At 39.7% G+C, this 15,556-nt stretch overlaps 1 protein-coding gene across 3 annotated transcripts in view; it reads left to right on the top strand.

Moving 5' to 3' along the window:
* The window catches only part of TDG (thymine DNA glycosylase), a 23,232-nt gene extending 7,676 nt beyond the window's left edge, over positions 1-15,556 (top strand). For 2 of the 3 annotated variants that reach the window (XM_033220844.1, XM_033220845.1), the window contains 9 exons: positions 2,995-3,137; positions 5,945-6,186; positions 7,010-7,079; positions 8,893-9,028; positions 9,230-9,312; positions 9,392-9,486; positions 10,823-10,994; positions 12,233-12,358; positions 13,623-15,556. In XM_033220844.1, coding sequence (XP_033076735.1) covers positions 2,995-3,137; positions 5,945-6,186; positions 7,010-7,079; positions 8,893-9,028; positions 9,230-9,312; positions 9,392-9,486; positions 10,823-10,994; positions 12,233-12,358; positions 13,623-13,765 — 1,210 coding nt within the window. In that variant the 3' untranslated portion in view covers positions 13,766-15,556. The remainder of the gene's footprint in view (positions 1-2,994; positions 3,138-5,944; positions 6,187-7,009; positions 7,080-8,892; positions 9,029-9,229; positions 9,313-9,391; positions 9,487-10,822; positions 10,995-12,232; positions 12,359-13,622) is intronic. The other variant, XM_033220846.1, reaches the window with a different exon arrangement.

The following is a 15,556-nucleotide window of genomic DNA, read 5'->3' as shown; positions in this document are numbered from 1 at the left end:
ATTAGAATCTCGGAAAGCTGCCACTGACCACAGTCAGAACTTGCAGTTTCTTTAGTTAGAATTGCCACAGGACCATTGCTCAAGACTTCCAGATCTAACCTAGCCATATCCAATTCATCATTAGAATATTTAAATCATAAATACTTAACAACCAGTATTTTAACAATTTATTGCAAAGCGCTACTAATAATATTAAAGAAAAGTTTGAAAAAAAGGACATTTTACTTTGTGCCAGGCGTGGTTCTAAGCGTGGTTCTACATCTTAACTTCTTGTCCCTGTCTACATATTTTCCCTTCTGTGTAGCCTTAGTTTACATTACTATTTTGTATTCTTTTCTGTTTTAAAATATAAACTCTTTCCTATTCTTTTACATAATTATTTAATTTTTTAGTAGCTGCATAGTGTTTTCTCATGTTAATGTATTTTACTTTACTAAATCATAACTTTATGTAATTTGTGAACAATATATTTAAAGAAATAAAACTCTTATGATACAGGTTAATCTCTTTCTCACTCATTCTTAATCTTTGCTTTACCAGCCTACCCTTAAAGATAGCTGGAAGTGGAAATGCCTCTCCAGTGGTTTGTCCATTGGGGTTGGGCTTCTGTTTATCTTGAGCTGCCAACATTTAGCCCAGCCACTTGGGGTGGTCTGTTATCCTTTGTCTCCCCAAGCTATTTAAGCTTATCCAGGAAATGCTTTAGTTTGCCTTTTTTTTTTTTCTTCCTATTAACCATTTTATTGAGATATGATTTACATACTACCTAGTTCATCCATTTAAAGTGTACTCATTTGCCCTCTTTTGTTGTTGTTGAGGCATAGTCTCGTTCTGTCCCCCAGGCTGGAGTGCGGCAGTGTGATCATCGCTCACTGTAACCTTTAACTACTAGACTCAGGCAATCCTCCTGCCTCACCCTCCTGAGCAACTAGGGCTACCAGCATGCACCACCATGCCCAGCTAATGTTTTTAAAATTTTTTGTGGAAGTGGCGATCTTGCTATATTGCCCCGGCCACTCTTGAACTCCTGGCCTCAAGTGATCCTCCTGCCTTGCCCTCCCAAAGCACTAGGATTACAGACATGAGCCACCATGCCTGCCCTCATTTCCCTTTTTAATCTGATTTCTGAGCTTCCTGTTCTCTTTCAGTGAATGTCATGAGAACGAAAACTGATTAGTAAAGTATCTTGCCATAGAAAACATGACTTTCCTCTCCAAATAGTAGACCAAACTTTTCCGTTTTACTTTCTACTGTTTTTCTTCTCCTGCCTATTTAATGGCATTATTTAACATTTGCTGTGACTTGAGTTTCATCAAATATGTGTTTACTTCCCTGGTTTTATGCTAATAGCAACACCATGAGATAGTGGTTTAAGGCCATGAGAAGTATTTTTTTAATTGTTTTATTTGAAAGCCCACATTCTTCCCTTTGAACAGAATACTTTGAACAAAATTTAAATCATGTTCAGAAGAGAGGTTTAGAGGTTTTTTCCTTCCTAAATTCAACACATATTTACAAAATATCCATTTCACGTTCCTCTTTAGTGACTTAATCTATTTTGTGTTGCATTTCAGAATACCATAGACTGGGCAATTAATAAACAGTAGAGGTTTTTTTGGCTCCTACTTCTGGAGCCTGGGAAGTTCAAGGTGGAGGGGCTACATCGGATGAGGGCCATCTTGCTGCATCATAAAATGGCAGAAGGAATCACACAGTGAGGCAGCACTTGTGACAGAGATAGGAAAGGAGGTTCAACTCATCTACTCATCCTGTTATCAGGAACCCTCTCCTGTGATGATATAGCATTAACCCATTCATGAAGGGAGAGCCCTCCTCTTGAGCTGATCAGCTGATCACCTTTTTTTTTTTTTTTGGTCTTTTGAGACAGAATCTCGCTCTGTCACCCAAGCTGGAGTGCAGTGGTACAATCTCAGTTCACTTCAACCTCCGCCTTCCAGGCTCAAGCAGTTCTCCTGCCTCAGCCTCCCAAGAATCTAGGACTTCAGGTACATGCCACTGTGCCTAATTTTTGTATTTTTAGTAGAGGCGGGGTTTTGCCATGTTAGGCTGGTTATGAACTCCTGACCTCTGGTGATCTACCTTCCTCGACCTCCCAAAGTGCTGGGATTACAGGTGTGAGCCACTGTGCCTGGCCTTGTCACCTCATAAAGGTCCTGCCTCTCAACACTTGCGTTGGGGATTTAGTTTTCAACATGTGAACTTTGGGGGACACATTCCAACCATAGCAGTGGCAAAAAAAAAAAAAAGTAACCCCAACAAAACAACAATACCACCACCAATAAAAATCAAATCTAGGCCTGGGTGCAGTGGCTCACACCTGTAATCCTAGCACTCGGGGAAGCTGAGGTGGGCAGATCTCTTGAGCTCAGAAGTTCAGACCAGCCTGGCCAACATGGCAAAACCCTGTCTGGACAAAAAATACAAAAATTAGCCAAGCACTGGGGCTCGCACCTGTAGTCCCAGCTACTTGGGAGGCTGAGGTGGGAGGATCCCTTGAGATCTACCTCAGCAGTAGCAGTGAACCAAGATCGCACCACTGCACTCCAACCTAGGTGACAGAGGGAGACCCTGTCTCCACACACACAAAAAAAAAACTAATGAAAAAAGAAGTAAACAGGAAAATAAAAAGAAACTAAAAGAGAATCTTAATTAGATTGGAGGGGATCTTCGGGTGATTAAATACTGAAGGATACTGAAAGTAGGGGCACAAATTGTATTTGGAGACATCTTAACCCTGTATGGGTTGGTAGACCTTTCAAGTCTGTCTGCTAGAAAATTCCCTCAGTCTTATTTCAGAGAAAGTTCTGGGCTGACTTGACAGGATCTCTCCTTCCCTGTAATCCACTCTAAATAAATACTTTAGTCTGGTTACAAAATACTGAATACTATACTGAAGATTTTTGTACAGCTGATCATTTGGATTTACATTTGGGTAATTTTATCATTACATCTCATGCTTCATTATTCTTTCAGCTATTCCCTGCAGCAAGCTCAAGCTTTTTATACGTTTCCATTTCAACAAATGATGGCTGAAGCTCCTAATATGGCAGTTGTGAATGAACAGCAAATGCCAGAAGAAGTTCCAGCCCCAGCTCCTGCTCAGGAACCAGTGCAAGGTAGTTTCACCATGAGAGCTTAGAAAATTCAACATCGGATCAGCCAGCTTATTTAAGAAAGGGTTTCATGGTGAATTTTAGCTCTATTTTAGTGTTAAAAAGTCAAATCCACTTTTTAAGTACTTAGTATGTGCTAAGCACTGATAGGTCTGGGGAATAAAAGAACATGGATCCTGCCCAAAAATATCTCATAATCTAATAGAGAACAGTAGTAAGTAAATACACGTTACAGCTCAGCACAGTTCATAGTGAAGAGGGGCATAGAATGAAGGCCCTGAAAGCTTATGGGGTTGGCTTATAACTCAGACTGACAGCTCAGAGGCCGCTTCTCGGAGCAGAGGAATAACACCAGGGCTCTGAAACTCTAACAGTGCGGAGGCTTCATCCCCATGAAGATGAGAGTAGGGAAGTGTCCAGGCTGAGGGGGCTACACAGGCCGGTACAGACACGCACAAGCATGGCACGGCCGGAAACAGAGCAATTCTGTGTCCTTGGAGTCTGGGATGTAACAAGGAAATAGTGAGAGATGAGGCCAGATGGGGACAGTTGAAGCTTGTTTTTTATCCCAAAGAATTTATATTCTATCATGAAGGCAATAGGGAGCTGTTGAGAGAATGTAAGCAAGGGATGACTTGACTTGATTGGTGCTTTACAAATTAGTCTGGAAATATTAGAGAGGATAGATTGGTTGGTAGACAACAAGTTAGAACTTGGAGGCAGGCTGGGCACAGTGGCTCACACCTGTAATCCCTGCAGTTTGGAAGGCTGAGACGGGTAGATCACCTGAGGTCAGGAGCTCATGACCAGCCTGGCCAACATGGCAAAACCCTACCTCCGCTGAAAGTATACAAATTAGCCGGGCGTGGTGGTGCACGCCTGTAATTCCAGCTACTGGGGAGGCTGAGACACGAGAATTGCTTGAATCCTAGAGGCAGAGGCTGAGAGACTGCAGTGAGCCAAGATCGCACCACTGCACTCCAGCCTGGGCAATAGTGTGAGACTCTTGTCTCAAAACAAAAACAAACAAACAAACCTTGGAGGCAATGAGTGGATTAGATGGATTAGAGACACTGTTTGAATAATCTAAGGGAGTACTGAGGAGGATGTGAAGGGGTGTAGAGTTAGGAAACACTTAGGAGGTAGAATTACCTAGCCATGGCTAATGGTTTCATGTGGTTGGGGGGAGCATGGCAGGGTAGTGGGGGAGAAAGGGGAGTCCAGAAGTAACTGCCAGGTTTCTGGCATAGGCATTTGGTTGGAGGAGGTGCCATTCACCAAGACAGAGAATTAGAAGAAAATAATAGATTCAGGGGGTGGGAGAGTAGATGGAGAGAAGTTAATGATTTTCTCCAGTGTAACAGTATTTGTATGAGAAATGTGCTCAGGGTTTCGGTTTATTAATTGCAGGAACACATCTAATAACTCTGCCTCCGCATTAGGACTTCCCCAGCTACATGCCAATGATGGTGGATCCATTGGCATAGGGAGTGGCTAAGGCAATGTGAGGCAGAAGAGAGGAGGGACTGACTGCCTGTATCCTGCCAGGCTTGATTGGGGGAAATGCCAAAGAGGAGTAGAGTGGGGTAGAAGCCTGAGTAGTTAGGAGAAATGTTAAATAATTAAGGGTAAGAAAACCAGGGCTTCCTGCTGGGCAACTATAGGTCAGTGGTTTTCAATAAAGGGTGATTTTGTCCTCCCAAGGGACATTTGACATTGTCTGAAGACACTTTTGATGATCAAGACTGGCAGGGTACTACTAGCATCTAGTAGTTAGAGATCAAGGGTGCTATTAAACATTCTGTAATGTGCAGGACAGCCACCCACAACAAAAAATTGTGCAGCCTGAAATGTCAGTAGTATGGAGATTGAGAAACTGCTTTAGGTCCTGAGGTTGGATCCCTCCTCCTGCCTTTTGAAAAATACTGCCAACCCAGAGATGTCATCCTGAGCACCCCTAAATTTCTCTCTTCAACTATGTATGGAACAGAATATACCTCATCTCTAAAACAAGTCCACAAGCCATTTGTGTTTTTCTTTCTTTCTTTTTTTTTTTTTTTTTTTTTTGGTGACAGAGCCTTGCTCTGTTGTCCAGGCTGGAGTGCAGAGGCATGATCTCAGCTCACTGCAGCCTCCACCTCCTGCGTTCAAGCAATTCTCCTGAGTTCAAGCAGTTCTCCTGCCTCAGTTTCCCAAGTAGTTGGGATTACAGGTGCACACCACCATGCTTGGCTAATATTTTTGTAGTTTTAGTAGAGACGAGGGTTTCACCATGTTGGCCAGGCTGGTTTCGAACTCCTGACCTCGGGTGATCTGCCTGCCTTGGCCTCCCAAATTGCCCTCCCAAAGTGCTGGGATTACAGACATAAGCCACCATACCTGGCCCATTTGTGGTTTTCTACTAGGGAAATTGAGTTAAAATGTTTCCCTTCCTTCCTGTTTCTCTATTTTTCTGTTCTTGTTTGCTTATTTATGTATTTACATTTAGAATTTATATAAAATGATACATAGAAACTTTTTATCCCTGAGGAGGTTTAAGATGCCAAGTAATGCTGTGTAGAAAATAATAGTCTATGATTATTCTTCCCACAAACAGCTAGCAGGGGAAGGAAAGTAGGCATGGCGGATTGCATGAACCCAGTTCTAGGTTGAAAGAAGGGGAGGATACTGCAGGGGGGACTGATGTTGGGACTGTAAGAGTTTAATTTTGGGGAGACAGGTACAAAAGGTGTTTGTTGGGTAACTTTTCTGGGAAAGCTGCTAAAGTTTCTAAGTTAAGATTTTCTGCATTTCTGGAAATTGTGTTTCAGAGGCTCCAAAAGGAAGAAAAAGAAAACCCAGAACAACAGAACCAAAAAAACCAGTGGAACCCAAAAAACCTGCTGAGTCAAAAAAATCTGGCAAGTCTGCAAAATCAAAAGAAAAACAAGAAAAAATTACAGACACATTTAAAGTAAAAAGAAAAGTAGACCGTTTTAATGGTATTTCAGAAGCTGAACTTCTGACCAAGACTCTCCCCGATATTTTGACCTTCAATCTGGACATTGTCATTGTAAGATCTTTGTCCTCACTGGATTTTATAAGTAGTATTGGGGGATTAGCTTTACTTAACAGTTGTCCTTGCAAATAGCATTTTGCTGAAAAGGACGATTTCTAAGAATCCTTTTGGTGGTAAATGGTGTCACCTTCATGAGGTTGTGTTATATGGGAGTGTTTAAGAGGGTGGGCTCCAAATGTAGGCTGTCTGGGTTCAAATCCTGTCACAGGTATAATCTTGGATAAGCCTTATGAACTTTCTAAACACTGGTTTCTTCATTGATAAACCAAGGGTGATAATACCACCCCCTCATAGGGTTGCAAGTAAATGAGATAATCCATGTGAATCACTTCGACTGAATGATACCTGTGGAGACTTCATAAATGGTAGCACAGATTTTAAGCTCTTATTTTTGTCAGTAACTGTAAGAAACATCAGCATGTGAATAATTGTGTCGGTGATGTGGAGCGAGCTTCTTGTTGAAAGCTGAGAACCAGAATTGTGGCTGGACATGGGCTCAGATTGATTGATTGTTCCAGGACCTCTCTTTCCAGACTCAAGGCAGCCCAGTTGGTGAGGGCGAGAGGCCTGGGATCATGAAGGAGTCAAACTGGTTTTAAAAAATAACAACAAAACTTTTAAAATATAGAAAATCTCTTTCCTATGTATGAAATACTTTGTTCAGATCGAGAGTAGTAATTGGTAAATGATATTGCTTATGATGCTGGATTAAATTTGCATTTTAATCAACTCAGTTTTGTCCACCACTCCTCCATAGAAACCCTAAGGCTTAGGTCCTGCTTTTTAAGATGAAACGTCTAATTGTTTTGTTTTATAGATTGGCATAAACCCGGGACTAATGGCTGCTTACAAAGGGCATCATTACCCTGGACCTGGAAACCATTTTTGTAAGTGGTTACCTTTTAAATTAATTTACTTTTAAATTAGATACCTTTTTAACAGGTTTTTTAAAAAAAACCAATTGTGTTTTTAAAAAGAAAGAGACTGTAAATACACATTCATGTTTCATATTCTGTGTATGTGTCTGTACATGAAAATAAGAGGGTTTGAAATGATATGTCACTGTTAACATTTTAGTCTGAGAGTGGAGGGACGTGAATAAGAGTACTTTCTCTTTTGTATGAATTGTTTATAATGAGTTGTACTACCTTTTTTCTTTTTTTTTGAGATGGAATTTTGCTGTTGCGCAGGCTGGAGTGCAATGGCGCAATCTCCGCTCACCACAGCCTCCGCCTTCCAGGTTCAAGTGATTCTCCTGCCTCAGCCTCCCTAGTAGCTGGGATTACAGGCATGTGCCACCACACCCGGTTAATTTTGTGTTTTTAGTAGAGATGGGGTGTCTCCATGTTGGTCAGGCTGGTCTTGAACTGCCGACCTCAGGTGATCTGCCCACCTCGGCCTCCCAAAGTGCTGGGATTACAGCCGTGAGCTACAACGCCCGGTCAAGTTGTATTACTTTTTAAAAATGATTTTTAAAAAAATTGTTATCTATAGGCATAGGAACGATAGTGTAGTACATCTCTATGGCAACGCAGACATAATACTAACATTTCCAGATTTCTGCTGATTATTTTCTAGGAGAGCATAAAATAGTAGTAAAGACTTAAATTTTTAGAGTAAGTTTTACAGCTTGGAGGGATCTGATGGCTCACACCTGTAATCCCAACACTTTGGGAGGCCAAAGCAGGAGGATAACTTGAAGCCAGGAGTTCGAGACTAGCCTGTACAACATAGCAAGATCTCATCTCTACAAAAAATAAGGTAGAGGTTGTGGTGCACACCTGTAGTTCCAGCTACTACAGAGGCTGGGTTGGGAAGATTGCTTGAGCCTGAGAGGTTGAGGCTGCAGTGAGCCACAGTTACTCCACTGCACTCCAGCCTAGGTGACAGAACTAGACCCCGTATCAAAAAAACAAGAAAACAAACAAACAAACAAAAAACAAGTGTAACTACTGTTGCATTGCCTTCTCTGTATAAGTTGTCTTGTATGTAAATCATCTCACCTTATACCGCCTAATAGATCAGTGTATACAATATACCCTCAGGAAATTCTAATTGATTATCTAATAGTAACATTCAGAACTTTTAGGGCAACTGATAATAATGTGGCTTTGGAACTAATAATAACATATTGTTCCTATTATTTAAAAAAATTCCTTTTTTAGGGAAGTTTGGACTTCTAAATTTCTTCACCGTCAAGGTGTTTGTTGTTAGTCTATTGCTGTATGTTTATGTGTGAGGTGGTGGTATCACCAATTGTAAAGCAAAATAGTCTCAAAGTTTCCTAAACTGAGTTGCTGTATATTCTTGGGCAGGCATTTGCCTCAACCACCTGTGAAAAGGAGATAATAATAGTATCTCGCAAGATAATTATGATGATTAAATCCAGGCACGGTGGCTCACACCTGTAATCCCAGCAGTTTTGGAGGCTGAGGTGAGAAGATCACTTGAACCCAGGAGTTCAAGACCAGCCTGGGCAATGTGGTGAAACCTTGTCTCTACAAAAAATACAAAAATTAGCTGGGCATGGTGGTGTGCACCTGGGGTCCCAGCCACTCAGGAGACTGAGGTGGGAGGATTGCTTGAGCCTCGGTGGTCGAGGCTGCACTGAGCCATGATTGTGCCACTACACTCTAGCCTGGGTGACAGAGCGAGACCCTGTCTAAAATAAAAATAAATAACTGAATTTTCATTTCACAGGGAAGTGTTTGTTTATGTCAGGGCTCAGCGAGGTCCAGCTGAACCATATGGATGATCATACTTTACCAGGAAAGTATGGTATTGGATTTACCAACATGGTGGAAAGGACGACACCTGGCAGCAAAGATCTCTCCAGGTAAGTACACAGCATTTGTTTTTATGGGGTGGAACCTTGACTAGGCTGGTGCCCCAAATATTCTAAGAACATCATATGTATCTAGTTCAAGCTGAGCTCAACAAATGTGCGACACAATCTTTCATTGAAAGCTGTCTGAATTTAGTGTATTATAAATATTGCCATATTTATATTTTTGACTACTTTTTAATTCAATTTTAGTAAAGAATTTCGTGAAGGAGGACGTATTCTAGTACAGAAATTACAGAAATATCAGCCACGAATAGCGGTGTTTAATGGAAAATGTAAGATTTACTTTTAAATTTTATTTTTTTTCTTTGCTAACATTATGGGCAATGTAAATATGTTTGTATTTCATTTTAGGTATTTATGAAATTTTTAGTAAAGAAGTTTTTGGAGTAAAGGTTAAGAACTTGGAATTTGGGCTTCAGCCCCATAAGATTCCAGACACAGAAACTGTAAGTCCCTAAAATTGAGTTTGTAAATATGCTAAATGTGAATTTTTTTCTAGATAATTTCCTTACTTGTCCTATTGTGATTTATGCCATGCAAAACATTTACACTGTATTTTAATATCTCTACATCAGCTTTAACTAATAGTTGTAAATTAATTCACATACTATTAGGGTTTATTAGAAAGAAAAACATTTGTCAGCTAAATGTCTTGATGTTGTTATTCATTGAAAATATTGAGAGGAACTGGCTCATATACTACATTCAGAATACATTTAATGGCATGTAGTTGTCAAATTCAAATGGTTTAGCCCTTGTACTCAGTTGTGAAACAAACATGGAAACGCAGACATGATCCTGATTAGGAAAACTAATTGCCCCATTTGATATCTTAGCTCAACTTCATTTTAGAGCCATATAAATAATAGAACCCAGACAAGCCTCCAGCCAACCTAACTGGTATTCAATACTGTTGTCTTATACACAAAGTCATCATGAAATAACAGTGTTTTTCAAACTGTCATCTCTACAGAGCTTCTGCAGGCATTTGGTCCCAATTTTGCTTCTTAAATATAGTTTTAGGTTTTGTTTACAACTTTTAAAAAACAACACAGTGCACAGATTTACATGTTGTATATACAACATTTTAACTGATGGAGAAGCTAATTTGCTGCCAGGTTTTTGTGGAGACCTAAAAATGTTTCTGCCACCTAAATATATTTAAACTTCTCCTTTAAAATTTTTTTTGTTTATAACTTCTTATAAATATGCAATTGATGACTTTTATTATGGCACCGGTTTTTGCTTAAATGAAGGCCCACCTTTGTCTACTTGGTTAAAATTGTACAAGTTCAGTACTTCCTGTAGAGTACTGTGTCATTCTCTGTTACATGCCATTTGGAGGCCGGGCGTAGTGGCTCATGCCTGTAATCCCAGTACTTTGGGAGGCCGAGGCAGGCGGATCACCTGAGGTCAGGAGTTTGAGACCAGCCTGGCCAACATGGTGAAACCCCATCTCCACTAAAAAATACAAAAATTAGCCAGGCATGGTGGCGTGTGCTGTAATCCCAGCTACGTAGGAGGCCGAGGCAGGAGAATCGCTTGAACCCAGGAGGCAGCTTATTAGGAGGAGGCTCATTATTTTTTACTTACTGACTTGGTAGTAAGTCAGTATTATAAATTCAAACTTAAACACAACTACTTTTATTGATTTTTACATATATTTATATGTAGTTAAGTATCAAGTTATTAACCCAAATAAAGACAAATACTCTAATCTCAGTATGAGTGAATTCAATAGAATTTTAAGATTTCTGAAATTATAAAATGTTGTGGTTCTAGCTCTGCTATGTTATGCCATCATCCAGTGCAAGATGTGCTCAGTTTCCTCGAGCCCAAGACAAAGTTCATTACTACATAAAACTGAAGGACTTAAGAGATCAGTTGAAAGGCATTGAACGAAATATGGATGTTCAAGAGGTGCAGTATACATTTGACCTACAGCTTGCCCAAGGTACGTTACTGTCCTCATTCCTTTTATTCATTTTGTGTCTATATACACACACACACACACACACACACACACATATATTACAGAAAGTATGTTGTGGATTTAAAAGCAGGAGAAAAGAAAACAATTATATTTGCAGCCAGAGTGCTCTGATAATGGATGATTATCACGCACACACGGATATTATCACACACACTCTGATAATGGATACACACACTCACACACACGTATTACAGAAAAGTATGTTGTGGATTTAAAAGCAGGAGAAAAGAAAACAATTATATTTGCAGCCAGAGTGCTCTGATAATGGATGATTATCACGCACACACGGATATTATCACATACACTCTGATAATGGATACACACACACACACACACACACACACACGTATTACAGAAAGTATGTTGTGGATTTAAAAGCAGGAGAAAAGAAAACAATTATATTTGCAGCCAGAGTGCTCTGATAATGGATGATTATCACGCACACACAGATATTATCACACACACTCTGATAATGGATACACACACACACACACACACACACACACACGTATTACAGAAAGTATGTTGTGGATTTAAAAGCAGGAGAAAAGAAAACAATTATATTTGCAGCCAGAGTGCTCTGATAATGGATGATTATCACGCACACACGGATATTATCACACACACTCTGATAATGGATACACACACACACACACGTATTACAGAAAGTATGTTGTGGATTTAAAAGCAGGAGAAAAGAAAACAATTATATTTGCAGCCAGAGTGCTCTGATAATGGATGATTATCACGCACACACGGATATTATCACACACACTCTGATAATGGATACACACACACACACACACACACGTATTACAGAAAGTATGTTGTGGATTTAAAAGCAGGAGAAAAGAAAACAATTATATTTGCAGCCAGAGTGCTCTGATAATGAATATTAGTCACTGTTAAAATCTCCTTTTACCAAGGTCTTCCCTCTACTCTGGCACTCCTACAGATAATTCACCTTCAGAGTGCCAGAGCAGAGGGATGTAAGAAATATTGTACCCTACCTAATGAATATAAGAGGTTTTACAATTCTTATGTGTTTATTTAGTATATGCTGTGTTTCAAAGATTAATAGAGACATATCTCAGTATATGTGAACATTCAACAAAAATAATTGTTCATGATTTCTGAATAAAGCTACTTTCAAAATTGTTGTACAAAATCAGTTTTAAATCCTTTTTACCGTCCTACAGAGGATGCAAAGAAGATGGCTGTTAAGGAAGAAAAATATGATCCAGGTTATGAGGCAGCATATGGTGGTGCTTACGTAGAAAATCCATGCAACGGTGAACCTTGCAGCTTCTCTTCAAATGGGCTAAGTATGTTTCCCTCCACATGTGTATTCCTTTCAAAGACGGTTTTGCCAGGATTGGGGGCAAGATTTTAATAGAAGGAGAGTAAATGATTGAAGAATGGGAATGGTAATATGAAATTTTATTTAGTGACTAATAGTGAAAAATTGATGGTTATTTCACACTGAATTACACAGACTTTTACAGTGCATTTTCTGTTTGTTTGTTTGTTTGTTTGTTTTTGAGATGGAGTCTCCCTCTGTCACCCAGGCTGGAGTGCAGTGGCGCAATCTCAGCTCACTGCAAACTCCGCCTCCCGGGTTCACACCATTCTCCTGCCTCAACTTCCCGAGTAGCTGGGACTACAGGTGCCCGCCACCACGCCCGGCTAATTTTTGTTTGTATTTTTAGTAGAGACAGGGTTTCACTGTGTTAGCCAGGATGGTCTCGATCTCCTGACCTCGTGATCCGCCCCGCCTCAGCCTCCCAAAGTGCTGGGATTACAGGCGTGAGCCACTGTGCCTTGCCTACAGTGGTGCCTGGGCTGCAGTGCGTTTTCTTTAAGTCTTGAACTCTCAGCCATCCTAGTTGCATTTTCCTCCTTTAATAACAAATGAGGATTAATAACAAATGAGGATTAATAACAAATGAATCCTGTATCTGAAAAATAGAACAGAAACTTATAATTGTATTCAGGAAGCTTGCTTAACTATTTTAATAATAATTCTCCTTCACTAGACTGTTAAAATCTCCTACTTTGATTATTTAAAACTTCCAGGTCGGGCATGGTGGTTCACACCTGTAATCCCAGCACTTTGAGAGGCTGAGATGGGTGGATCATTTGAGGTCAGGAGTTCGAGACCAGCCTGGCCAACATGGTGAAACACTGTCTCTACTAAAATATACAAAAATTAGCTGGGCATGGTGGCAGACACCTGTAATCCTAGCTACTTGGGAGGCTGAAGCAGGAGAATCACTCGAACCTGGGAGGCAGAGGCTGTAGTGAGCTGAAATCACCCCACTGCACTCCAGCCTGGGTGACAGAGTGAGACACCATCTCAAAAAGAAAAAAAACTTCCAAAGAAGCTGATGTGGTGGCTCACACCTGTAATCCCAGTGCTTTGAGAGGCTAAGATGGGAGGATCACTCAAGCCCAGGAGTTTGAGGCTGCAAAGAGCTGTTGTCGTGCCACTATATTCCAACCTGGGGGCGACAGAGTGAGACCCAGTCTCTATTTTAAAAAAAAGCAAAAATTTCTAAATGGCATAAACTAACTTTGTCTTTCTGGCAGTTGACAGTGCGGAGTTAAGAGGAGAATCAGCTTTCAGTGGCATTCCTAATGGGCAGTGGATGACCCAGTCATTTACAGACCAGATTCCTTCCTTTAATAATCACTGTGGAACACAAGAACAGGAAGAAGGAAGTCATGCTTAAGAATGGTGCTTCTCAGCTCTGCTTAAATGCTGCAGTTTTAATGCAGTTGTCAACAAGTAGAACCTCAGTTTGCTAACTGAACTGTTTTATTAGTATTTTACTCTAGTGGTGTAATTGTAATGTAGAACAGTTGTGTGGTAGTATGAACCTTATGAACCTAAGTAGTTTGGAAGAAAAAGTAGGGTTTTTGTATACTAGCTTTTGTATTTGAACTAGTCATCATTCCAGCTTTTTATATACTATATTTCATTTATGAAGAAATTGATTTTCTTTTGGGAGTCACTTTTGATCTGTAATTTTAAAATACAAGTCTGAATATTTATAGTTGATTCTTAACTGTGCATAAACCTAGATATACCATCATCCCTTTTATACCTAAGCAGGGCATGCTAATAATAATTACCACTGTCAAAGAGGCAAATGTGTTGGTTTTTGTATATGAAGTTAAGCCTCAGTGGAGTCTCATTCATTAGTTTTTAGTGGTAACTAAGGATAAACTCAGGGTTCCCTGAGTTATATGCACACACAGACCTCTTTGCTTTACCAGTGGTGTTTGTGAGTTGCTCGGTAGTAAAAACTGGCCCTTACCTGACAGAGCCCTGGCTTTGACCTGCTCAACCCTGTGTATTAATCCTCCAGTAGCCAGTAACTACTCTGGGGTGGCAGGTTCCAGAGAATGCAGTAGACCTTTTGCCACTCATCTATGTTTTACTTGAGACACATAAATATGATAGGGAAGGAACTGTATTTCTCCATTCATATTTATCACCATTCTAGTTTTATCTTCCTTGGCTTTAAGAATATGCCATGGAAAGTGATAAAAAATGAACTTTTAGACTAAGCAAAAAGATGCTGGAAATACTTCATAATCTCACTTAAACTGGTGCTTTATGTACATGAGATGTACTAAAATAAGTAATATAGAATTTTTCTTGCTAGGTAAATCCAGTAAGCCAATAATTTTAAAGATTCTTTATCTGCATCATTGCTGTTTGTTACTATGAATTAAATGAACCTCATGGAAAGGTTGAGGTATAAACTGTCGTGATTTTCTAATGAGTTTTCCATGGTGCTACAAATAATCCAGACTACTAGGTCTGGTAGATACTAAAGCTGGGTACTAAGAAATGCCATTTGCATCCTCTCAGTCACTCCTGAATATTCTGATTTCATACATACCCAGGGAGCATGCTGTTTGTCAATCAATACAAAATATTGAGGAGGTCTCCCCCACCCCCAGGAGATTATATGATTGCTCTTCTCTATAATAAGAGAAACAAATTCTTGTTGTGAATCTTAACATGCTTTTTAGGTGTGGCTGTGATGGATTTTATTTTTCCTTAAGTCTAGGTCAAGCTGTGTAAAAGTCATTTATGTTATTTAAATGATGTACTGTACTGCTGTTTACACGGACGTTTTGTGCGGGTGCTTTGAAGTGCCTTGCATCAGGGATTAGGAGCAATTAAATTATTTTTTCACGGGACTGTGTAAAGCATGTAACTAGGTATTGCTTTGGTATATAACTATTGTAGCTTTACAATAGATTGTTTTATTTGAATGGGGAAAATACCCTTTAAATTATGACAGACATCCACTAGAGATGGGTTTGAGGATTTTCCAAGTGTACAATAATGATGTTTTTCCTCACATGACAGATGAGTAGTAAATGTTGATATATCCTGTACATGACAGTATGAGACTTTCTCATTAAATAATATTGAAAGATTTTAAAATTCATTTGAAAGTCTGATGGCTTTTATAATAAAATATATTAAGAATTGTTATCCTTAA

This window comes from Trachypithecus francoisi, unplaced genomic scaffold (genome assembly GCF_009764315.1).
Source record: "Trachypithecus francoisi isolate TF-2019V2 unplaced genomic scaffold, Tfra_2.0 Lachesis_group11, whole genome shotgun sequence".
Taxonomy (NCBI): Eukaryota; Metazoa; Chordata; class Mammalia; order Primates; family Cercopithecidae; genus Trachypithecus; species Trachypithecus francoisi.
The sequence above is the reverse complement of the archived record's forward strand: the minus strand, read 5'-3'. Positions and strand labels throughout refer to the sequence as shown.